We start from the raw sequence: 25070 nt of genomic DNA, 5'->3' as shown, positions 1-25070 counted from the left end.
ACACGATAGGCATTCAGAATGAGTAGGAGGATTGTATTCATCATATGAATTATCATATGAAAATAATCGTTAGATCATCACCATGCCAATATTTTAAAAACCCTAATTTTTTTCTGAAATCGTTTTTTGAACAACAGGAATGCATAAAATTAAACACCCCAAACCCTGAAAACGAAGGATGGAACGAAGAGTGGAAACCTCTCAGACAAATGCCTCGATTGTCGTCAGAATTTTTTGAATGGAAAATAGATCGGACTCGTCATCATTTTCATCATCACAGAGAAAACCACATATCACATCCTGTTCCTTTACCAAAATCTAACCCTCAAACAACAATAATGAAATCGAATTCGAATACACTAAAAAATCACAAAAAGCAACACGAAGAAAAAAAAACATCTCACAAATATAAGCACAAATGCAGAGGCTGGACTTGGTAGAAAGAAACGGTGGTCATGATTCCTTTTAGACGCTGAATATGCTTCGACTTTATAGGCCAGCAGGTTCCGTTTTTAGGAATTAGGGTTTCGTGTTAACGTTAGAGTTTAATGGGCTTTGAACGGGACTTATTGGGCCTAGCGGTACACATGGACAGTGTAAAGGAAATGTTCGGCATAATTGCAGACGGCAAGATAATTTATCAGTGCAAATATCTTGGAAAAGCAATTTATCAGACCAAAATTTACGGTCAAAAATTGCACCAAAAACGTGTAAAGTAGAGAAATTTTATTGATTAACAGATTTTTTAATATTTTTATTCATAAGTATTAGTTTTTAATTGAAAAAATCTATTTTTTTTATAACTAATTTCTATTGTTTTATTTTAAAAATATTCTAAAAACACAATTGATAAGTAGTTGCTTTAACAATGAAAATATATCAGGTTGCATATGTTTTTCTACACGTCATATAACTAGTTAAAAACGAGTCGGTACAAAATTATCAAATTTGATTTTTGGGCCAACACATGTTTGATTTTTGGTCCAACCTATGTTTGATTTGTGAAAAATAGGTTAAAGTGGGTTTTGTGTATTATATTGTTTGTTTTATATAATTACGAGTTTGACAAACTGTGGTCCGCTGATGTAAATTTAAAAAAATATAAACAAAGTTAATGGCAGTTATTTTACTATCTCAAAATATAAGAATTTAAGTAAAATATTATAGTTGAAAGGATAAATTAAAAAATTTACTATTTAATGTAAGTAAATAAGGAAATAAATTATAAAAATATAAATTTATATTTAAACAGCGATAATGAATAGTTTATATCTATACCTGTGTATAAAAGAGATTCCTGACATGTCTGTGTATCCGTATTTTTTATTTTTCTTTCTTTATTTTTTTATACTTCAAAAACAATTTCTCTCCATAACATTAAAATAAAAAGTTAAAGAGTATATAGGTTAAAGAGTAGGTTAATAAAATAGTGGGGAGCGATAATTAAAATAAAATGTGTTACATGTGGCATTCAAAACTTTAAATTCAAAAAATTCAAAATCGTCTCTTAAGATAGAAAATAATTAAATAGAATTTGAGTTTCATATTTTTTTATAATTTTTAATATTTTATTAATTATGAGTAAAAAAAAATATATATATATATATATATTCAGAACTCAGCCGAAAAAATAATTAAATACAATTTGAAGAGTGAATACAATAGAAAATGCATGCACAAACCTCTTCATTTAGTTGAGAATGAAAAAAATCATCTAGTCTCTCCTCATCCTTTTCCACCCTCAAAACCTAGAAACAAACATAAAAAAATATTCACTCCTAGAAACAAACACAAAAAAATATTCACTCCTTCCTCCGTCATGAAAACAAACACGCCCTAAAAAGTATACATTTTACATTATAATAATATTATAATATTTAAAATTAAATATAATTAAAATATTATTTTATTAATTTGTGAAATGTATATTTTCTATTGGAACCCTGATATACAGTAAAAAAATATTAACAAACAAATAAATTAATATTTTATTATTTTTATTTTATTTTTTAATTAAAAATATTATAGTATTATTATAATAGGTTGTTAAAGAGTGTTCTTTGTATAATGTTAAAGAAACTTGTCTCTTTATATTGTTTGTTTGTGATCCACCCAATATTTTATTGTAGACTTTGCACACACACTCAACAATTGCAATGAATCATATCATCAATAAGAACACAGTGTGGGCAAAATGACACGAAACCATTCCACATCAGCGCCTGTGGGACCCATTATCACGCATTTCAAAATCCAATGATATTCTCACGTGTCATCAGGAGGTTCTATACTAGGGTGCTACTCTACATATTATTCACGATGCGGACGCCGGTGGGGCCTACCCTCGCGCTTGTCAACAACCATTGGTGGCTCATGCGAATTACAAACCTGCGGTTTGAACTTGCAACCGAACTTCCTTCCCAGAGCCATCCACGCCCCGCCACCTTGTGGGCCCGTCCTGTCCATCTTCTCAATCACCCGTTTCATCGAAGAACACTCTCGTTCTAGCTGATGCACCCGCGACCTCATGCTATCCATGTCCAAGCGAAGCACCTGATTCTCCCTCACCGTCATCTGCCACGTGTTGATATCGCCGCGATCGTGCGTGCATCCTTCCCCTGCTCCCCTGCCGTGTGCATCCGCCGACGCCACAGAATGCCTCGCCGGCTCCTCCGCTGCCATCAGCGTTCCGGCGATGGCGTGTCGCAGTTCAACTTGCTCGAAGAAGAGCACGCGAACCACCGCTCGCAGCGGGAGCCTTTCATTCTGCGCGGCGTGCGTGCACGCCTCCAGTGTAAGTTTCTGACAGTCCAACACTTCACAAATCTTCTCCCTATCCGATTTCGAAACCCATGGATGCGCCTGCAATTAGCGATCCGAAATTATCATTTTCAATAACTAAATTGTGCTTCTTATGGAAGCTCGTAATATCGGAATAGTTTGTAGGTACCTTGAGGTAGACATCTACGGCACGATAGACACCGTCGTGGAACAGTCTCGCTTGATCAGGAACTGATATAACGAGATCGTAGAATTTCTTAGGCTTGAGATTCGCATCGGAAGCGATCTCTGAAAGATAACAGTCGATGAGTTTTCCGACGAGCATAAGCGCCGGCGACGTCGGTACGCGGCCGTCGATTGCAGCCACGTTTCGTTCTTCTTCCAAAAAGTAACCTAAAATCCTCGCTACGCAATCGATATCATACAATGTTTCGTTTAGGTATGAATAGCTAGGTATGAGAAGGTCATCGAGAGTAACTTCATCGAGCTGCGATCCTATCTTCTTCTCCAACACGTCTCTGCATGCTTCGGAAGCGCTCAGCATAGTAGCGGTTCGCAACAGTCCGAAGAGAAACCTCACCTGCGTGGAGTGCTTGGGTGAGAGGTTCGAGATCACAATCTCAAGTAACTCTTTCTGTTCTGCTTCTGAAGAAGATGATGTCAAGGCCTTCCGATTGGACCTTGACAAACCTGGAATGTGTTTCTTAGCGTATTGCATTAGGCAGGTTTCGATCATCTCTGGCTTCAACTCTGATCCTTTCATGGCGATAATTAATTGCTTGAACATAGGTAAACCTAGAAGCGTGAACTCCTCAAACCAAGAGTCCTCTTCACTACCGATTACGCCTTTTCTTCCGCTTCTTCCCCGCAGCGTGTAAGCGGAATCGCTCACCGGCCACCTAAACAGTGCTTGAGCGGAGACGATGGAATTGATGCACCTCCGCGGGATGCCTAAAGTCTCCGCGAGAGGCATTAAGCGCTGGCTGGATTTCAAAGCTATGATAGAGTCCTTGACGCTGTTGAGCACTGACTGAGAGAGAAAGGTCTCTGTCTTGGAGATGAGGTTTTCTTCGGAGTGTCCTTCCGTCATCTCTAGAAACTCCCCGGCGCAGCGGAGAGGAACCACATTGGAAGAAGTTAAGTCAATTTTTGTGCCGAAACAGAATTTCGCGGCTAATTCAAAGGTCTCGGAGCCGCCGGGAAAATCTGCGAGCACCAAATGAGAGTGTTTCCTCCCCTCTTCTGCTTCTGTTGTGGTAGCAGAGGAATGATTTTCTTCTTGGTGGGTTATTAGCCGGTGAAGCTTTCGACTCTTTGACATCACAGGGGACTAAATTGAAACATGTCACGACACAGGACAAATTTTAGAGAAACCAAGTACAGCAGAGTATTGTTGGGTGTGCATGCATAAGATATATTGGTTTTAGTGTGCTATTGGAAGCTCACCTTTTGAAGATGGAAGTTCATATTTTCAACTTCAACCACAAGGTCACTTGGCAATTCCGTTGTGCAAAACCTGCATAAAGGAATTGTTGTGAATATGGTCATTTTTGGATTAAGAAAAGCTTGGTTGGTTCAAAGGTGGCTGGGGAGAGAAGCTATTAATCTAACCATGCTTGCCCTCTGGAATTCAGCTGTTCCCCTGTTGCCATTTTCCTCAGAAAAATACCAGGATTCGTAGTAATACAAACAGATTTCAGTTGAACTGAATTCTTAAGATACTGAAAACTAAGCATATATCAGAGATTGTACATAAATAAAAGTCAGTAGGGGATGTGGGACTGAGATTTTATTATCACCCTGAATTATAGACGAATTGTAGAAAGTAGACTTGACTAGCACAACCAATTGCAAAATATAGAAGATGAAAATGAAGAAAAAAATTGTCTTTTTTGTGGTTTCTTTAGAGGTTTTGAGTGGAAAAGAAGACATGAAAGTTTAATACAAGAAGGAAAAAAGGAAGAAAGCAGTGGGTGAAACAGTATGGAATCTAGAAACTCAAAACGGACAAATAGACCTAGACCAAATTCCTAAAAAGGAGATCCATAGGATCCCTTTCCTTCCTTTATCAGAACTTCCTTTTCTTTCTTCTTCTCTGACTTTGAGCAGAATCTCACTATCACCCACTGTTTCTCTCACTCATGAATTAAGATGGCAAATAGACTCAACAAAACGGAGGTGCCATTGATTAGTTTTCCTTTTGGAAAGACAACATTCACTCATTACCCATATAGCATTGCTTGCCAACCAGGTTATTACTTTTGCGCAAATGATGGATTTTAGTTTAGGAATAACAATTCTCTTTTCTCCTTGCTTTGGTTGGTTAATTGATTCATCTTATCATTATTTTACACAACCTGTCAAATAAATGTCTAAAAGGCCCAGGGAGACCTCTAAACCCTACTAACCTTACATTTTATCATCTGTAATTAACCAATGCAATATTAATTGCAAATTTCTTTAGTTTCTGTAAAAATATTACTTAGTTCAGGATTCAACATTTAATGGTTATTTTTCAAACTTTATTATTAAACAAAATCAGTTAATGTTTGAAATAAAATAAAAAAGTGAATTAAAACAATAAAAAAGATTTCAAATTAGGATAATTTCTATATTCTTTATTGTTAGATTGTATTAATTAGTATTTTTCATTTAACTTAAATTTAATTAATGACAAATACTCTTACAAAGACTAAAAACAACAGGAATTATTAACAGTACCTTTTCTTTTGAGAATGTCCATAAATTCATCAAGCCTTCTTCTATATTTACTCTGCCAGAAAAGAAGTTAGCATTCCTCTTGTAGGATACAGCATTCAAAGCAGTCCTTCAAGATGATTGAAGAATTTAAATGGATGAAAACTGATATATTGATAGCTTGAATCAATCTATCATCCTATTTCTTTACCTAGAATTTTAGTTTTTATATTAAATAATAAAAATATCCTTTTAATAAAAATACCCTTTTTTTGATTCTATGATGTATCATGTTGTGAATATATCATTTTCGTGAAACGCACAAATATAGAAAAAATGCCGGAAAGGAAGGGTTTCAATAAGAGTTATTAGCCAAGTCAAATAAATCCAAAGTATCTTACTTTTTCAATTGCCTTGGAATGGATCAGGTTACCTTACTTGTTTATGGGCGTAGAAGTTTCTTTTATCAATTACTGTTTGGTGTGACTCTCTATCAGATGATTTGCACAAGAGATCGAGTTAAATTGTCAATAATCTAACCTATTTGCACTGCTATGTTTTTTCACACAATTCTATACAATTATTTTGTTTTTATAAATTTAAAAATAAATATATATAATAAAAAACAAATTTATAATTAAATGATATGAAAAAGTATTAAAATAATAGTATTAAAAGTTATAATGTGATTATATAAAAAATTGTGATCGTTAATATATCATTACCTATCACTAAATCTTACTACTAGTTATCTTAACTAGATTAAATAAAAGATTATAGTTCTTGAGTATTATTTTTATTTTTGTTCATTTATTCTTTTAAGTTTTAATCATTAGATTTGTTATTTACCCCGGTTATAAATTCTACATGCACTCAAAATAATAATATTTTATAATATATATATATATATAAGAAAAAAAACAAATTTGATATTATAAATTAATTTTATAAAATTGAGCTAAAAGTTTTCTATTTAATAAAACTATATTTGTGTGGTCGTATTACAAAAATAGTTCATTTTCATATTAAGAAATTATATTGTTTCTCTGATATAATTTTTCGTTTTAGGTCCTACACCTTATGAAGCTCGGATACTCCTCTTAAATGGTGTGTCGTATCGGACACCGACACTCGTATGACACCTGTAAAACACGTATTCGTGATGTGTTCAAAAAATATTTGTTAGATTTCTGACAATTCTAGTACAGTTCTAACACAATTTTAAAAAAGAAAAATATATTAATTTTTTAAAAATTCAAATTTTATTGTATAAATTGTTATTATGATTATAAAAATAAGAAACAAATCCTTGTGAACCAGTCATGAAAAAAAAAATTCTGCTCCAAAACATAATCTGGAATATACTTGTACACATAAATCTTTATTGTCAATTTATATAATTTATAATTATATAATATATAGATTCGTGTTCCCGTATCTTACATTTTAGAAATTGTACGTATCTTCGTATCCATATCCATGTCAGTGTCTTTGTCAGTGTGTGTACTACAGAGTCTACACCAAACAATTTTAAGCACCCTTGTAAATTTATGTTTAACAAACTATAGAATTAATTTTTAAATGGAGGACAATGTATAGAAAATTTCCATGCGATCTTAAGAGACATTTTTTAGATTTATAAATTAAAGTCAAATTAGTGGATAATAAACCATGACAATTAAAAATTAAAAAGTATATCTCTCAATAAACATTTGAAAATCGTAAAAACTTGCAGAGTGATACCATCCACTCGCAGATAAAGATAACATAATCAAGTCGTTAGAACCCACGTTAAATGCGTAAAAAAATAGGATAAAAAACGTTAAAGAACAGCTATTGAAAGTACATTCGAATTTGCGTTCATTTCCATTCATCTTTCACTTCTTCACTAACTGGAGCAGTAGAATCTTTACAAATAGTCACACAACTTTTTAAAGACTTCATCCAGGATTTTACATTCCTGACAAATATTTTTCTCCTTTAAATTGGTGCAAAATATACTCAAAATCCAAAAATATAGAAACTAAAACTATAATTTAACCTTTCAATTATCATCATATCCAAATATTTGAAATATTCCTCCCCTCTCAGAGCCACGTTTACAGAGTATGGGTTAAAGAGTGACAGAATAAAAAATAGTATATCTAAATCCAAAACTTAAAATTGAGGAAATTTGAAGGATTTGAAGTTTAGAACACAGGGCACTAGAGCAGAGGAATTTATTGTTTATTAGTGGATCCATGAACATAGAAAAGAATGCAGGTTCATGTTGGTCAGTTTCACATGACCAACGCTGCATTGCATTATTAATATTAACCTCCTTAGACTATCCCTCTGCATGTCGTCCATCACAATCCAACGCAGCAGCTCCATTAACTTTGAGAATTTCCTGTGCCTGCTACAGAAACCAACATTTACAAGAAAGGTAAATCCATCTCCATAATCAATTGGTATTTTCATAAAGTTTAAAATAAAGTTTGTAGGTGTTGAGATCCCACATCAACTATAGATTAATATAAATGGGTGCAAACCTCAATCTCATGAGTTGATTTTATGGGTTTGAATCAACTATAGATTAATATAAATGGGTGCAAACCTCAATCTCATGAGTTGATTTTATGGGTTTGAGTGAAGGTGTTTCAAAACCTTTGAATAAGGGGAAGTTGAAAAGGTTTACCTTGGGAAGAGTTATTGGATTGAGTTGGTTGCTGAGTGGCCGTGCTGGGGCGGTTGGAGGGTATGACAACGCCGGGCCATGAGCGGCAGGTGCAGTGCATTCCGTCATCAATGCTGGCGTAGAGGGTGGTCAAGTGGTTCCCACACCCTCCCCAGGTGTACTTCCGGCAGCTTCTACACTCCACCCTGTAACACATGGCTTTGGATTTCAAAGTTGAAACTCTGAAACTCTTGTAGCAATTCCAACGTTGGGTTGCTTCAGAGTATGGTATTATGACACAACAAACCCACTTTATAAAGAATATATTGAGATAATTGTTAATGCTATCATCTCGTTAACATCAACGCTTTCTTGGTTTAGTTTATCTTGTGTCACACACTGATGGGGCCACCTCGATACTGAAGATAACGCCTCGCATAGTTATTCGGTTATTCCATTTCAGAGATTCTGTTTAGAAGCCACTCTTTCTATTCATACTTTGCCTTTCGAAACCTCTATGGACCAGATATTGCATTCAACGACTACCATTATGCCACGTTCTTAGGAATAACCGTTCCACAAAATACATCACACTCACTTCTTTCCCTATGTCTCTTTCATCTCTTCATAGTAAATAGTAATTGATCTTACAACTTCGAGTGGTGGTGCTCACTATCTTTAAGGTTGCCATGCTAAAATAATCCCCTCACGTCGCCGCATCCTTTATGTCTCTTTGTTTCGAAATCTTAAATGTTTTTTCTTGTCCAAGGTGAAAGAAATAGCAGAGAAGCCTCATCAGGTGGCACTTCAATTCAAGTTCAAACTTATTTAGAGAAATCAAAATGAGAATACTTTATACAGAAAGAAAATCGAAATCGATAATAAGTTATCAGAAATATAACCAAAACAATTCGGTAGCAAACATAAGTCAATCAAATAGCTTTTTAAGCTTGCAGATTTTAACTAAATGAATTTTGCCAAACTAACTAAGAATCCAAGAAACAACATTAACCTCGATCTACAAAAAGGTTCATTATATCACAACGGTGGAAAGACCCGTGCAAGCATGATTTATTTTATCCTGTTTTTTCGGTTGGGAAGAAACAAGGTCAAATACTTCCATAGTTGTATTGAAACCATAAAATTCCATCGTTAATTTCTTTTAGTTTCCCAAAATTTTGAACGGAATTAAGGTTTTGTGGATATCAGTGGCCGTGACCTCGGCCAACCTCCTTGACTCAACCTATATGGGTCCTCCCAATACATACATGATAAGAAAACTTAATATTAAATAATCTATAATATTTGCTAAAGATCATATACCCTTACATTTTGGTCTTTGGTTCAAATTCATCTTTGAGACCACTTCTCCCTTCTGTCTTGGCTAAACAAAAATCGTAGCATGTTTCACTAATTACCATGCCTCCAAAATCATAACTATCATTTATTCAACCAGATCCAGTGATTTTAATTGAAAAACATTTTCATGGTTTTTGTAAGAGTGTCATTTCAAGTATTTAGAAATTTGTGGCGATATCAATTAGCTGCACATAAAGCCAATAAGGAGATTATATAGTATAACACTTTCTCAGAAAACATTCAATTCCCTTAAAATATCCATCCTCTTATCAATAGTTCACAAGTGTCACCAAGCTGTATGGTTGCATTCAAAGTTCAAAATAAACACACCATACAAATGAACCTAGAACTACATCAGCAACCGTTGCCATCACCTTTGTCTTCAGTTGATTCTAACGCTGGTTTCTTTGGTGTGCTTCCTTCTGCCGGACTGGCATTTGATGCTCGCTTAACTCCTCTTCCTACCACACCAAGGTGTGTGACTCCACCAGATCCATTGGTGTGGGCAGTTGAAATGGATGGAGAGTCAAAACCTCCATTGTTCTTTACAGTAGCCAACTGTGAGGAACTCACCATTCCCAGAGATGATTCCTTCCCATTGCCTGCCTTGGCCGCGGCTATTCCTAGGATCTCAGCGAGAATGGACTTTGGGTTTGAAACTAACTGTTGCAGATCTTCAAGCTGCAATTCCATAAATTCCCATTTATATCGAAATAACAACATACAGGTAGATAGATAGTTTATCTTAAAGTTTATCAAGTATACCTTCTTTTCCAGCTCACTTGATAGACCTTTGAGAGTTTCAATCTCTGATTGCTTATCCATACTTGAGTTGTTAGAGTCAGAACTGGGGCATGTTGAAACATCCTGGGTTAAGTCGGAAGCAGATGTCAAATCAGAACAACTCTTTACTTCCTTTGTAAGACGTTGCAATCGTGCCTTACAAACAGATGTAGCCTTCTGACAGTAAGCAATTGCTTCTTGAGGCTTAGAACCAACCTCCAAACACAAGCATATGCGAAAGTTTCTATGTTCGGTAGTTAAGGTGGTCTAGCAGCAGAGCAGGACATATTTGGCTATCTACTTTGCTTAAATTGCAGACACTGTTAATCAGTCAATTCAGTAATTTATTGCAACCACTTATGTTCTTAAATTTATCACATGCATTGAAACCAGAAAATTTACAGACACCAGAAAAAAACACACATTTAGATAAGAATTAAACCAAGGATACAGGTCAGCAATTTTTCTATCATCTGGTTCAACCAGCTGTTCTAAGATGGACAGCGCCTTCTGGTAATCCGAGAGGGAAGTTTCAAAATCCTCTGCATATACAAGAACCAAGAAATAATGCATCCAGCTATTAATGTAATCATATTTCACTTTTTTGAATTTCTGGAGAAGAAAGAATTAGTTAAGTTTAAAATGAGTATAGGAATATGGAAATACCTCTTTCCAATGCAACATCTGCCAATGTTGATAATATGTCCACCTGCTCTATTGTATTGACAGATTGCTTTTCAACAATGGCTCTAGCAATATCAAGCATTTTCCATGCCAGATCCAGGTCAGTCTCATCTTCATCAGCTTCAGCCAAGTCCTCAGCTTCACTATCCTCGTCACCTTCTTCTTGGTCGTTCTTGGTGGACCCTGTTTCATGTTTGAAAACAGAAATAACATTAAGAAATTGATTCATCCGCAGACTACAATTTTTGTCGTTATACAATCATACAATTCATCTTGAGTGGTGAATAACATAATGCACTGCATATGCAAAAGTGATTGTATGCTATCTTCTCCAAATTTGGCCACTATGGTTGATATTCTGACACACAAAGTCTGCTTCTAACAATTTTAGGAGGCATTTACACATATTTCTATTCATAAATATCCTGCCAAATATAATTTGCATCAGCCACGAGCTCTTTCTTTTCCCACTGGCTTAATTCCTAGCAGGAGAGAATTCATTTTCAATATCAACATCAGTGCGATGCATGAACATCTCATTAGTAAACACATAAACAACTTAGAACAAATTATTATTTTTTGTCGTTAAGCAGTTCATAAATCAAGCTAATTACACCTATTGACAAAAAGCATGTTCTAGCAACTCTAAATAAAAGGTAAATCACATATATAAACTATCACAGAATCAATGTCTCGAAACACTTCCCCTAATTTGCATTGACCGTTGAGGAGCGTGGGATAATGCCAACCACAACAGAACATTAAAAAGGAAAACATGCTTTCTAAGGCAATCTAAGTAAAACGTAACAATTTTTAGACAATTTCAAAATTTGCATCATATTTTACACATATACCCAATTCATCGTATAAAGAGCCATGGTCTAAAAATACCTTGACCAAATAGAGCAATAAATTATAAACAAAAATCAAAACTACTAAGCAGTAAGCCCTAGAGGCAACACACTGACCATCATCGACTGCTTCACCCTGATCAGTTGAAGTCACATCCTGCCCAGCATTGCTCGAAAAAGAAGCAGTGGAAGATTCAGCGTTCACAGAACTCTTTACAGGTCCTTCTTTTGTGGAGCCAAGTTGAGATCCATCCTCCTTCTTGGGGACATCAGCCAAAGGATCAGCTTCCTCCTGAGCCTTGTACAAAAGAGCACACCCATATTTGTAGTATGTGTGCACACACTCAGGAGCAAGTTCACCATAATGAGACACTCTGTTTCATTTCAAACCTTCTTTCAGAGCATTTTATATATAAAAAAAAAGTAAGCTACGAAACATCAAATTAACTATCATTTTCTATTTCTATTAGTTCAGCACACAAACTCACTCCTTCATAAACCATACTAACGTAAATGAGAATTTCGGCAAACCTTTTAGCATAAAGATTAAACTCCACGCACGAGTGTTCCGTTAAAACAGGAAAACGGAGAATGTATTCTACGGTAAAATAAACGAAACCTGATTTCGAGAGCACGGCTAAAGTTATCAGCTGCTTCCCCAAAATCGTTCTCTTTAATTGCCTGGTTCCCTATTTCCATCAGCTCATTCGCCAACTCCAGAGACTTCTGAGGATCGCTAACGGAAGCTTCAGCGTTAGACACTGACTCTTCAACACCCTGCGCTGTACCGGCATCGACGGAGATTCCGCTCTTGTCGTTCTCAGAAGAGTTTAGGGTTTCGTCCACCACGGAAGCTTCCGCCGGCGGAGGCATTGTGACGGAGGTTTCAGATGCAGGAGCTTCTTCCGCCATTCTCGAATATCGCTTCAGGGACGAGACAGAAGGAGAAGAGTGAAAGTGACCTCGATTTGCAAGGGTTTTGATTTGAGGTTTTCGTTTCTGGCGCAAAAAAAGGTGAAAATGAAAAGGGAACCCGAATACGAAACGGGCCTCTATACCCGAACCGTTTCATTACCCAATTTTGCCGGGTGACACGTGTCGTGGAAATGGCGGTTAGTTGTGGAAAGGGGTATTCTGGTAATTAAATAAATCAGTTAAATTTGGGAAGAACCAGTAGCCACAGGTAGAGGATCAGTGAGGTAGTGGCCATGGTTTGTGCAATCTCGTCGTCACCGTTCTCAACTCTCTCGTTTCGTCGTCTGGTTGTGCGCAATGCCACATCGTCTTCGTGCAAGCCGCATGTTGCGAAACCATTGTCGGCACTTCCGAGCGCGGGCCGAAGGCAGTTGCTGTTTTTTCTGACGGCATCGACGGCGCTGACGGCGAGGGAATCCGTGGCGCAGGACATTCCCTTGTTCGGGATACGGAAGAGTCTGAAGAAAGTGGAGGAGGAAGCGGAGGAGATTGTGAAGGAGGGGTTTGAGGCTGCGGACAAGGGGTTGGTGGCGGCGGAGAAGGGGCTGGAGACAGCGGAGAAGGAGCTGGTCGAGGCGGAGAGGGAGATAGAAGGGGCGGTGAGTTTTGGAGGATTGGCCCAAGCGGGGGCGGTGGCGGGAGCGGAGGCTTTTGGGATTTTGGTTGCAACGGCGGTGGTGAACGGTATTCTGGGAGCGGAAGCTCAAAAGTCGTGACTCGTGAGTTGGTGATACATAACGAATGAGCATTAAATTGTTGGTGTCCATAGATATCTTAGTATTCAGTTGGATATGTTTGTGTGGAACTTGAATCCGTCACTCTGTTAGACTCTGCCATCTTTACTTGCTTATCTATGTAGCTTTGTGATCATGTATCCCGTTAATGAATGCATCTACAATCAATAGCCTGCTTCAGTTGTTCATGAGTTCCTCGCAAAATCATATGATGGTAGATGATAGTACTGTCACAATTGTATTTGGACTTGTTTGATTGTTAGTGATGAGTGTATATGGGAATATTTGTGTTAAGAATAAGTTTTTTAATCATAAAACAAGTTTATGGAAAATGTGCACCTACAATATTGGATTAGTAAGTTTGCATTAAGGTTTGTAAAAATTTAAATCTTCTAACTGAAAGTGAATATAAAGTTGCATTTGTAGCCACACTCAAAGCTATGTTGAAAAGGTCATTTATAGTCAATAAACCGCCGCTAACACTGTAAATTCGAACAAAGACATTGCAAAATATATGGCCTTTGAAACGAACGTTGAGCAGCGACAGCAAACATAGTGTCACTGCTGCATCTTTTCTGGCGACCTCCATGCACATGTTTCGATCTTCCTGGAGCGTTTCATGAGTGCGAGATCTTCCTCCACAAGTCTCGATCTCTCCTAGGATTGGATCTTCGCTTGCAAGACTTGGATTTTCGAATATCCTCTGCTGAAACAGGTTGCCACTAGTTTGGATATGGAGCAGCAAAAAGAAAGTTTGGGTTGTTGCTCTTTCTACATCTATGAACAACAAGAGTCTCTAGTTTGCTCTAAAAACAAGTTCATGGTCTCTCCTTTATACTATCTATAAAATACACTTTTATTTTATTCTCCTCTTTTCTTATATTTTTGGTGTCCTAAGTTCTTTTACTCTTAGGAGTTTAGAGTGTGTTTACTTGCTAGTTTTGAGATCCTATCTGAGAAATTCTTATTGACGGCAGAGTCCTCAACAAAAAATCAACCACTAGATCAATGACAAGAAGAATACTCTTATATATTTTTTAAGAAGTCATGGCCTAGTTGTAAGAATTCTAATATAATTTAAATTTCTTGTTCAAATAGTATATATTTTTTGCATGTGTTTGTCTTAAATAAACTAGGATTAGGGTTATGATTTCTAATCTACCTATGATTTCATTGGGCTCAATTATGCTTCATCTTAAATCTTAGGTTGTTCACATGAGACTTTGCATGCCTATGTTAAACACATGGTTCACATTGCTTCACATTGCTTTCACACTTGTCATGTGACTAGCTTTGTCACTATATTCAAATTCAAAACTCCAACCAATTTGCTTGTAATTTGGTCGTATCCTTCACCTATAAATAGAGGTGTTTGGCTCATGAATTTTTAGATCAAATATATTAGAGTTATGTTGTCAATATTGCTTTCCTTGTCTCCTCTCTCTAAGGTAGATACTTTGTTTGATCTTTCTCATTCTCTCCAAGTGATTAGGCCTAACCTATTACTCTCCATACTCCTCACGACACTACAAGGATCTAAGATTTCTTTGCAACTCCTCCTTGCCTTTCATTCTTCATTGCTTCCACCACTCCCTTTTACGATTGAAGAACCAAGCCAATCTATAGAGGTTTCAAGTTATCACTTGTTGTATCTTGGAAGACTTACACAATATATTGTAGATAAGTCCTTATGAACATTGATCATTCAGGCCTTAAGAAATCAATTATATTTATGTTTTCAACCTCATTTTATTAAAATCATTATATCATAAGCATATTTTTCTTTGAAAAATAGTCTGTGATTGTAAATTTGTAAAGAAATCAAGTTGAAATGGTGGTTTTATCCTTTCTCCTATATTACATGATATTTTTTTCAACTACAATTACTTTTCATTACTCATACTTTTGAATTCAATTTTTTTTCCCAATCACACAAAGTTTACTATTTTATTGGATTTTGTATTAATGTAGTGTAGTTTTACATGTTAATTATCAAAATAACTAAATTTTTTAAAAATTATTAAAACAAATAAATTGTGTCACTTTAATACAATTTTAAATTAAAATTTGATTATATTAAAATCGTATTATATTATTACAATTTGCCATTTTTTTGATAATTTTTTAAATTTGTTATCAATAATTAAAATATAAAATTATATCACACTAATAAATAAAAAAAAATATTCTTATTACACTTAGTTGTCAAATTTTACACCACTAATATCTCAAACATTCCCTTGAAGGAAAAATATAGCTACGATTTATATACATATTTCTTTTGTACGTATTTACGTGTCTTTGTCTTCTTCTACAGTGTTTGTTACCGTATGAATTACTTCATAATTGACACTCTCCTCAATTCTTGGTTCATGGACAACAATTTATCACCATGTATTTGTCCAAAACTTGGATTGTCTTTTTTAAGACCGTTTAAATTCGTGGTCAATACTCTTGATATTTATCATATCATTTCTCACGATAAAATGAAAATTTTCAAAATAAAAATATTAGAATCTTTTTATACTTTGAAACGAGTTATCCACATTCATCTTGTGAATAAATATAACAGATAAATAAACAGTATATGTATGTCATGTTACATGTTTTCTTTTCACAGTTAATAAATTAAAAAATCAATATAATAGAAGAAATGCAATTCACACATTTAAATACAAAATACCCTAATTAAAAAAAATAAAAAGAATATGACTAAATTGAAAACAACAATGAAACAAATTAATACATTAGGACTTTTTAATATTTGATGAAGCTATTTACTTTTTTATTTTATTTTAAGGGTGTCTTTAAAAAAATAAAAAAGAATGGACTTTAAAAAGAATATAAGAGTGATTCGTATTAAAAACTTAAAACTAAGAAAATGACCTCCTGTTTTAAATTAAAAATATTTTATTTTATTTTAAACAATTGAGAGAATCCTTTTTTGCCAATATCTATGAAGATTGGATACTCCTCTTAAATAGCGTGTCAGATATTCGTATTGGACACCGACACTTGTTGGACACATGAAGTGTCAAATTCAAAAAGTATTTGTTGAATTTATGACAATTAACACAATTTAAAAAAAAAATACATTAATTTTTTAAAAACTAAAATTTATTGTATAAATTTTTATTATGATTATAAAAGTAAGAAACAAATTCTCCTGAATCAGTTATGAAAAATATCTTTCAGTTCCAAAAAATAATCTAAAACATATACTTGTGTACATAAATTTTTATTGTCAATTTATATAATTTATAATTATATAATATATAGATCTGTGTCTTATTTCCTAATTTTAAAAGTTATACATATTTTTGTATTTGTGCATATTTTCGTGTTTGTGTCGTATCAGTATATCTAATATCGGTGTCGTGTGAGTGTGTGATTATGGACTCTGGAATTATAGATTTCTCCAACCGAAGTTTTTATTTTATTTTTAAAAATAGCAGTTGAATTTATCTTGTTTCTTTTCCAAAAAAAAAATCTTCCATAGTTAATTGTTAACGGTGGGGGTTGCGGTCTGAAATTCTGCGGCTACAAGATTTTTGTTCGGTGGATGGCGCGTCTCACATCTCCAAACCCCATCGCCCTGCACAGATTCCAACCATGTTTTCCAATTCCTCGCTTCACTGCAAATCCTCAACGCCGTCGCATCAACAGCCGCAAATTCCAGACCTTCGTTTGCCAAACAAATCCTAACCTCGATCACAAGGATACCTCTCCATCGGTATGTTTCCGTGCCTTTGCAAAAACAGAACAACCAACGAGGTTCTTTGTTTCCTACCTTAACTTCCTTTAACCTCTGCTCAGGAACAAGAAAAACTGCTGGTCGAACCTACAACGGTAAATGCTGAGACCACCAAGACAACAACAACAACTTCACTTCCTCAATTGCCAAACAAAGATGTCAACAACAAAATCGCACTTGTTTCTACCTTAGCGGCTTTAGGACTTTTCCTGTCTGCCAGGCTGGATTTCGGTGTTTCTCTAAAGGATCTCTCTGTCATTGCAGTGCCTTACGAAGAGGTTTACTGCTTCTCTTCTCTTAATTCATTAGCTTGCGTTAATTATTTCATTGTATATCTCAGTGTTCACAAGGTTTTCAGGCTTCAAGCGGTGTTGTTACATGCTATCTGCCACCATTTTTTTTTCATAATACTTGTGCTGTGATGTTTGATGGTCCAGGCTCTCTCCAATGGGAAACCCACTGTGGTTGAGTTTTATGCGGATTGGTGTGAGGTATGTCGGGAATTAGCTCCTGACGTATACAAAGTTGAGCAGCAATACAAGTAATCACCTTTTAAGTAAACCGCATGCTTCCCTGTTTATGATTACTCATGTTAAGTAAACCATGAAGGCCATTTTACATTGAGGAAATATGCAGTTTTCAGTTTTGTTTTTTGTTTTTTACCTTTGAATTACAAAACTTTATTATCTTTAGTTTGATTTCTATTTCCAAATATCTGCACTGGGTAAAAATATGTTTTTTCTTTATGTTTACTGTATAGATTTTGAGAAATAAAAACACAGACTGAACAAAGATTATAGTTTTGTAGTTCAAAGTGGAGATAAGAAATGGAAACAAAAGTAAACAGAGGCCCTTCATTTTGTTAGTGTTGATTCGTAGTCTTGACGCCATTTAATTTTCAATACAGGGATCAAGTGAATTTTGTTATGTTGAATGTTGATAACACAAAGTGGGAGCAAGAGCTCGACGAATTTGGCGTGGAGGGTATTCCTCATTTTGCATTCCTTGATAAAGAAGGGAATGAGGAGGGTAATGTTGTGGGTAGGCTTCCAAGACAGTACCTGCTTGAAAATGTAGATGCTCTTGCTCGTGGACAAGCATCCGTTCCTCATGCTCGTGTTGTAGGCCAATATTCAAGTGCTGAAGCAAGGAAGGTGCATCAAGTTGTTGATCCAAGAAGTCATGGTTAGATGACCAGACATACAGTACAGTACCTTCTTATACTGTTTCACAGTAGCTGGTTTCATCTGTCAGTGAGCAAACAGCTTGTTACTCTTGTTTACATTTTTTTTTATCCACAATCTTATTATGAACACTGTATAAGTCTGTCGTAGATTAGGATCTAAAAATCTAGATATTAATCACACAAATGTCAGCTCAAATGTGTCTATATTCTTTCAGTCCTGTTATAATTAAAATTAGTCCATCAGAAAGTGATGGTTTTATTGCAAATAATGACTGATCTGCTACTATCCCGGTTCACTAGATTTAGAAGACATCTGCATATACATGTCGTTTGCAATAATTACATAACGCCAGTATGGATTTTCCAGTTTGGTTCATCTTTTGCTGTTTTCTGCAACATCTGTGTTTTCGTTGGACTCTCTTCGACTTCTAATGGCTAATGACTTAAGATTCAACTATTTTAGCGTGACCTTTTAGAACATAACTGAAACTTTTGATGTATTTGGTGTTTTGAAACATCACCGGCTTAATAGAAATATTTTTTTTCTTGTTCAAAATGAAAAACAACAAAAAAAACAGCAAAATAGGGCATGCGAAAAGCATTCCTGTTGTTAATGCCTGTCACGGACAAAAGATCTAGAATTCTGACAACAATTGCACGAGGCAGGGTTAAGATAGACATGGATCGTGTGTTCATGTGGCATCAAGTGCAAAAAGAAATCTTTTTAACCCACATAAAATCTTAATCCAAACTAAATCACGTCTGAAAAATCAAATAATGAATACATTTTTAAATTAAGCAATCAGATAATGAAAACATTTTTAAATTAAGCTGGTTTATTATTGCTTAACAGTTCAGTTAATTGATTTCAAAAAGGAGTTTTTTATTCATGACAGGGAAGATCAACTAATTATTTTCCTACGTTATTTTTCAGTTTCTTTTGCTGTGTTTTAGTACCATACTTGCTCTCTTCTTGCATACTATAAGACCCGATAGCATGAAATGAAATTAGGTTTTTCACCTTTCCAAATTAATATTTCAGAAGTTAACCTTCTCTCTTCGCCTCTTCTTTAACTCCAAATTCCACCATCAATGTCTGGAAACAATGCCCCCAATATCCTTGGGGTTCTTATTAAAGTAAGTAAGAGGCCCCTTGTTCTTGCATTTAAGCCATTTTTAGTTTAAAAGTGGTTTTGGCTCAAAAGTTGGTTCCGAATCGATTAAAAACTATTTTTTTTATTTGGAAAAGAAAAGATTCTTTCTTTAATTTTAAAATTTAGTTCAAATAATTGTTTTTTCATATATTGAAATCATACATGCTTCTAGTTGCTTATACCTTGCCATAACTTGGACTACTCAGAGATACCCAGAGTGACAAGTGTAGCCAAAGGTGGTTTTTCAAAGTAGCTATTCATAGTGTTGATCCTGCCTGAATAGTGAATTCTGCATATTGATTATTGATGATTTATGAATATAATATTTGGAAGTTGTTAGTAAAACAGAATCCTAATGACAAAATCATACACAAAAATAGCTATAGCAACAACTGCGACAGAGAAAAGGAAGTGTTATGCCTTTAGTATTCACATTGCTGGAGGCTATCCACCCCAAAGTAAAGTATATTTCAGGGGATGACATTTACCAACAAGCTGTTTGACGAAGGTGAGCTGTGTCCACTCGACCAATGAATAGGATCATGCACTGATACAGGAGAACTGTCCTTCAGCTCCACAGAATGAAAAAATCTCTCAATCTTCTGCGGAACTATCAATCTCGCACTCCCTTGGCCCGCCTTGTTTATACCACTCAGTGACTTCTCACTTCCATTGCGAGGTGATGAACAAGTGGACCCATTCGATGAAGCCATGGCAGTTTCCTCCATAGATGCCCATCCACTGCGTTTAATGTGTTCTAGCTCCTCTGCCACTTCCATCATAGTAGGCCTCATGTCACTATGAAAAGCAAGGCATCTAAATGCAAGCTCAGCTACCTTATGAATAGAATATAGTGTCCAAGCATCTCTATGTGGTTCAAGGAAGGGGTCTATGATCTCATCTACAGCACCCCTCCTAATCCTATCTACGGCAAGTGCAGCTAAGTTAACCTCAGTCCGAGGTCGAGAAAAATCAACCGCTTTCATGGCAGTTATTATCTCTACCAAGACAACTCCAAAACTGTACACATCACTTTTATCAGAAAGATGGAAGTTCTGGTGATATTGGGGATCGACATAACCCGGAGTCCCTTGTGGAGCGGTTGAGATATGAGATGTTTCTGTCAAGCCAAGCCTAGAAAGCCCAAAATCAGCTATCTTTGATTTGAATTGATAATCCAAAAGTATATTACTAGATTTTATGTCTCTGTGGTAAATTGGGGGATGGATTTCGGAATGAAGATATGCTATAGCATTAGCAGTTTCAGTAGCAATGGTAAGTCTTACTGTCCACGGTAGTCCTTCACTCCTCTCTCTCTGCAAGTGCTGTGAAAGTGTTCCATTTTGCATAAATTCATAAACAAGGATCTGTTCTCCCTTCTCTACGCAGCAACCTAAGAGGCGAACTAAATTTGGGTGACTCACTGAAGTAAGGAGCTTGATCTCGTTCATGACTTGGTCAGCACTATTGGTGTCTCTTTGCCTTAACTTCTTTATAGCAACCCATTCATCATTGTGCAGTTTCCCGGCATAAACTGTACCAAATGCCCCAGTTCCCAGCCTGTGTTTCTCAGAGAAAGAATTTGTGGCTTTTTCTACTTCTTTGTAGGGATAGAAAGGTATGCTTGAGTTGCCTGCAGCTTCACGTAATTGGCGCTTTACTCTGGTATGTTTTCCCAACCAAATAGAACGGCGCCTAGCACAGTAGCATAGAAGAAACAGACCAGCCATCACCAAAGCTCCAGCTATGATTGCTGTAAAGTGTGGACAATCAGGCAGAGTTAATCCAAATATGAAATTTCAGAACTTCTCTTTTGTATTCATGTTTGTATCAGGAGATGGGAAAAGAACTTGAAAAAATATGCATTCAATAATAGTTGACAGGTTAACAAAGATTCTCGTGTGAAACAAATCTGCAACATGTGACTATATACAGTGAAAAGAGTAGGAAGTTAAGATGTTAAGGTTCTATTCTATAATACCTCCAACAGCGACACCGATTTTGGTTGCTTTTCCACATCCCCCGGAAGTTAGTGTTGAAGCACTGCAACTTGAAGCCGAAGCTGATGACCAGGCAACCGCAGGAACAGATTAAAATCAATGACAATATGTGCTAAAAGAACTAATATATCACGATCAGATGGCAAAAAAATATTGTTCTGGATATGCAGTATCTACTAAAATCTCCCTCGTTGAAGACATGATTGTTATTTATCAGAAATTGCTTCAGTTTTAATTAATGTTTGAAGATTTGTTTAGCTCTTCAGTAAAGTTTTAATTATAAACCCTTTTCAATCAAAAAATAAATCAAACACATGCAATAGTCAAAATCGTCAAGATGTGGCACAGAAACTGTTCCACCGGAGGTTCTTATGTCAATATGAGATATCTGTATTCAAAAAATGTCTATAAGGTATGTAGTAGAAAGGGTACTTCGTATCACATTCAATTTGCGTTGTCAACAAATGGGTGATAAATAAATTGTGGGTGATGTCCATAATCCTAATGTTAAAAGTAGGTAATTACTACCTTAAATTTGGCAAGTTCACATTATTAATTGCACACGTTGACCAATATCTCCCGTTTGACCACGTCTAATACATTGAAAATTCAAATCCATTCAACCACGCATGTGCGGCCAAAACATGTTGACTTTTATTTCTTAAGAATTCTGTTTGGTTAAGTTACCATTCAAAACAAATAAAGTATTCCATGATATTGGATTCCTTATACAGAAGGAACACGAAAATTAGAATGAGTAAAATTGAAAAGGTTTAGAAACAAAGCTATCAATAGCTGATTTACTTCCATATCTATGCAAAATTAGGGGTCCTGTAATGCCTTATGATCTACACGACCATCAGAAAGGAAAAGTCAACGTGGTTTTACAGGTAGGGTTTAGGTGAACTATTATAATGTACGTCTCTTCATACTTTTTGTTTTAAAAAATATTCGTTCTTCTAACTTTTTAAATACATGATTAGTAATTTAGTAGTATGCACTCAAATATTCTGCGAATATTAACATATTCGTAGATAAAGTCATTGTTTATATTTAAGTAAGATAAAAGTATTGTATATCTTAGTTATAAAACATGATAAAATATTTTATTGAAATAAATCTAAAATAATTAATTAAAAAATATAACACAGAGAGAGAGAGAGATTTCTTGTTATAACATGTTAACCAAGTTTTTTCCATCCCATCCATCACGTTTAGGCCATTCTCAAGCTAAAAAGGAAAACAATGCTTTTATGTGATAATAAAACTAAGCAGATTAAGAAGAGAATTTGCATGCTTTCTTCAAATATAATGTGAACAAATAAATAAAAAAAACGCAGTCTCTCGATAGTTGTGTTGTGTGATAGGCTCTAAACAAGTTAAAGAAGATGAGTATTTGGTTCAAACGGGTCAAAATTGGGGTCTTGCCACATGGTTGTCCAGCACATAAAGCCGCAACCAGGTGTTAAATTCTCAGTCAAACCCCACAATTTTTCCACAAGCAAGAACCAAACCATATAATAATAAAATAATGAAACCAATACACAGATAAATATATGATTATATATATAATGTGAACTCACTTTTCCGGCAACCGGTGCCCATTCTGAAGCCGTCGCCGGTGAAGCCATGGATACACTGGCACCGAAAACCTCCTTGGAGAGGGACCGGTGTGCAGGTAGAGTTGTCAGAACATTCATCACACTGTCCATGAAGCCACCACCCCAACTCGACCATCTGAAACTGCAGCACAGTCTCATGGCTCTGCCCAAAAGAAACCGCAGAGAACAAGTACTTACACTTAGTTCCATTCAAATCTGTGTATTTCACAACATCCGCCCCATCTTGTTTCGAAAAGCAACTGATATTACCACTTTTCTTATCGCAGCTTTCCCCAAAATTCGAAGCAGGAATAACGCACCCACCAAACTGCTCGCTGCAATTTTGCACCAAAAAGCTGTTGTTAACCGAGGGAGCAAAATTGCTTTGGAAAAGTGGCTCAATGGATTCCATTCTGCGGTTGCATTTTCCAGGGAGGTTGACGAATATGTTGCTGTCGGTAACGTTTTGGACCAGAAATTCGTAAATTTGGACTTGGTTGTCGAAACAGTTTAGTCTGATTTCACAACCCTCGGAGAACCCGAAAGGGAACTGAAGACTCTGCTTCCCGCATTGCCTATTGCAGGTGACGTTTTGCGCTCTTGCTGTGCACGCCATCAAGATCGTAAGAACTATAACGAGATTTGTACGGCGGCGAAGAAACATCTTTAGACGCTAAATGAAACTGAACTAGCTTCAAATGGGCAATCACAATCATCACCCTTCCCTAGCTGAAAATTACAAGAACACAAATTCAACTTGAATCCTCCCAAAATTTTGGCGATTTAAGAAATTAGAAGAATCGTGGTAGCAGAATAATCTTCCAGATGATAGATTAAATGAGAATTAAAGGTTGTGATCGGTGCCGTTGGGTAGCCATCTATCTCAATAAATGCGGGCTCATACAAGAGAACCAATCAGCTTTGAGGAAAAAACATTAAAAAGAAAACTGAAAAAAAATGAATTAACTGTCCTGAGACATAAATACGCACCTTCAGAGGTTCTGCAAAGGTTGAAATCAATGACTGCAGCAGTTGAAGTTGAACAGTGTGAAAAAGAAGAAGAAGAAGAAGAAGAAAAAAAAGATGCGTTATGTCTGCGTAACGTTCTTCTCCAACGGAAAACAATAAAACGAAGTTGCAGCAAGAGCCTTGGTGGTGAATTGAAAGGTACTAGGAAGAAAGTTAGCCACATTCACACTTTGTTTGTGGATCATTGTCTTTGAAATAAAATACATGTGACCAGTCGACATCTTTCTTTTGGACGTGAAGTGCCGAATATACCCCTCGCTTAATTTTCTTCTGCCCAAAATGCCCCTCTTCCCAACGCCAAATTACACACACTGCACTTCAAGTTTTAGTTAGTCCAAACAAGCCAAATCGTAAGACTTTGACTTTTACGACACACATTATTCTTTTTCCAATTCTACTTACTGCTAAATATTTTGTGGAATCACGTTATTATAACAAGTAGTTGTTATTTACATGTTGAGATAACAATTCACAGAAACTTTGTAGATATATTTTTGTACAAGTTACATGGTTTTAAAAAAAACATGTTTATCATTCTTGATAACAGGTCTATATTAAATAAAACATTATATTTACCATCATATAATTGACTTTTGTTTGGTAAAATAGGTTTTGAAACCATCTATATAAATAAATAAGATATTTAGTGGATAATTAAGTAAAATGAATTGTGAATTCATTACCACTTGCAAGCACATAAATGGAAGTTGATAATAAGATATTATTTCAATGTCTGTAAGTGCCAGTTGTAGAACAGTAACAGTTGCGGCTTCATCATACAACTCTCAAACCAACAATCATATGATGCATTCACATTTCTCTTTCA

The 25070-nt window shown here is 35.6% G+C and overlaps 5 protein-coding genes, 2 long non-coding RNA genes and 2 other non-coding genes across 10 annotated transcripts; 3 read left to right on the top strand and 6 right to left on the bottom strand.

The window, feature by feature from the left end:
• Positions 1 to 13: 13 nt before the first annotated feature.
• Positions 14 to 89, bottom strand: LOC137813092 (small nucleolar RNA Z105). Its single transcript, XR_011081333.1, has one exon. It is a non-coding gene; the product is annotated as a small nucleolar RNA Z105 (small nucleolar RNA).
• A 107-nt stretch (positions 90 to 196) lies between these two features.
• Positions 197 to 283, bottom strand: LOC137813149 (small nucleolar RNA SNOR75). The gene has a single exon (XR_011081383.1). It is a non-coding gene; the product is annotated as a small nucleolar RNA SNOR75 (small nucleolar RNA).
• A 1861-nt stretch (positions 284 to 2144) lies between these two features.
• LOC137810157 (BTB/POZ domain-containing protein At5g66560) lies at positions 2145 to 4983 on the bottom strand. The gene is made up of 4 exons (XM_068611304.2): positions 4393 to 4983; positions 4228 to 4297; positions 2951 to 4111; positions 2145 to 2862 (listed from the first exon to the last, which is right to left on the bottom strand). Exons 1-4 carry the CDS (start codon positions 4515 to 4517, stop codon positions 2311 to 2313), a joined length of 1908 nt encoding a protein of 635 aa, XP_068467405.1. The 5' UTR covers positions 4518 to 4983; the 3' UTR covers positions 2145 to 2310.
• A 2700-nt stretch (positions 4984 to 7683) lies between these two features.
• On the bottom strand, positions 7684 to 8429 carry LOC137810162 (uncharacterized). Of its 2 annotated transcripts, none has more exons than XR_016518343.1 (2): positions 8156 to 8429; positions 7684 to 7873 (listed from the first exon to the last, which is right to left on the bottom strand). It is a non-coding gene; the product is annotated as an uncharacterized LOC137810162 (long non-coding RNA). The 2 variants fall into 2 exon arrangements; XR_011080847.1 differs by having other exon boundaries at positions 7684 to 7876; positions 8156 to 8421.
• On the top strand, positions 7848 to 8243 carry LOC150028935 (uncharacterized). The gene is made up of 2 exons (XR_016518345.1): positions 7848 to 7903; positions 8113 to 8243. It is a non-coding gene; the product is annotated as an uncharacterized LOC150028935 (long non-coding RNA).
• A 1289-nt stretch (positions 8430 to 9718) lies between the features above and the next one.
• LOC137810159 (Tetratricopeptide repeat (TPR)-like superfamily protein) lies at positions 9719 to 12918 on the bottom strand. The gene is made up of 6 exons (XM_068611307.2): positions 12431 to 12918; positions 11929 to 12185; positions 10943 to 11143; positions 10728 to 10818; positions 10259 to 10520; positions 9719 to 10174 (listed from the first exon to the last, which is right to left on the bottom strand). The coding sequence occupies exons 1-6, from the start codon at positions 12721 to 12723 to the stop codon at positions 9848 to 9850; spliced, it is 1431 nt and encodes a 476-aa protein (XP_068467408.1). The 5' UTR covers positions 12724 to 12918; the 3' UTR covers positions 9719 to 9847.
• A 101-nt stretch (positions 12919 to 13019) lies between these two features.
• Positions 13020 to 13708, top strand: YCF37 (homolog of Synechocystis YCF37). Its single transcript, XM_068611309.1, has one exon. The coding sequence runs from the start codon at positions 13020 to 13022 to the stop codon at positions 13500 to 13502; it is 483 nt and encodes a 160-aa protein (XP_068467410.1). The 3' UTR covers positions 13503 to 13708.
• Positions 13709 to 16916: 3208 nt separating this feature from the next.
• On the top strand, positions 16917 to 18726 carry HCF164 (Thioredoxin superfamily protein). Its single transcript, XM_068611308.2, has 4 exons — positions 16917 to 17253; positions 17337 to 17552; positions 17712 to 17815; positions 18182 to 18726. The coding sequence occupies exons 1-4, from the start codon at positions 17083 to 17085 to the stop codon at positions 18462 to 18464; spliced, it is 774 nt and encodes a 257-aa protein (XP_068467409.1). The 5' UTR covers positions 16917 to 17082; the 3' UTR covers positions 18465 to 18726.
• A 1164-nt stretch (positions 18727 to 19890) lies between these two features.
• Positions 19891 to 24463, bottom strand: LOC137810158 (wall-associated receptor kinase-like 14). The gene is made up of 4 exons (XM_068611306.1): positions 24206 to 24463; positions 23198 to 23944; positions 21596 to 21676; positions 19891 to 21367 (listed from the first exon to the last, which is right to left on the bottom strand). Exons 2-4 carry the CDS (start codon positions 23877 to 23879, stop codon positions 20085 to 20087), a joined length of 2046 nt encoding a protein of 681 aa, XP_068467407.1. The 5' UTR covers positions 23880 to 23944; positions 24206 to 24463; the 3' UTR covers positions 19891 to 20084.
• Positions 24464 to 25070: the final 607 nt, after the last annotated feature.

The sequence above is a fragment of the Phaseolus vulgaris genome, chromosome 2, assembly GCF_051622355.1.
Source record: "Phaseolus vulgaris cultivar YP4 chromosome 2, ASM5162235v1, whole genome shotgun sequence".
Classification (NCBI taxonomy): Eukaryota; Viridiplantae; Streptophyta; class Magnoliopsida; order Fabales; family Fabaceae; genus Phaseolus; species Phaseolus vulgaris.
Note: the sequence above shows the minus strand (reverse complement) of the source record. Positions and strands in the feature narration are given on the sequence as shown.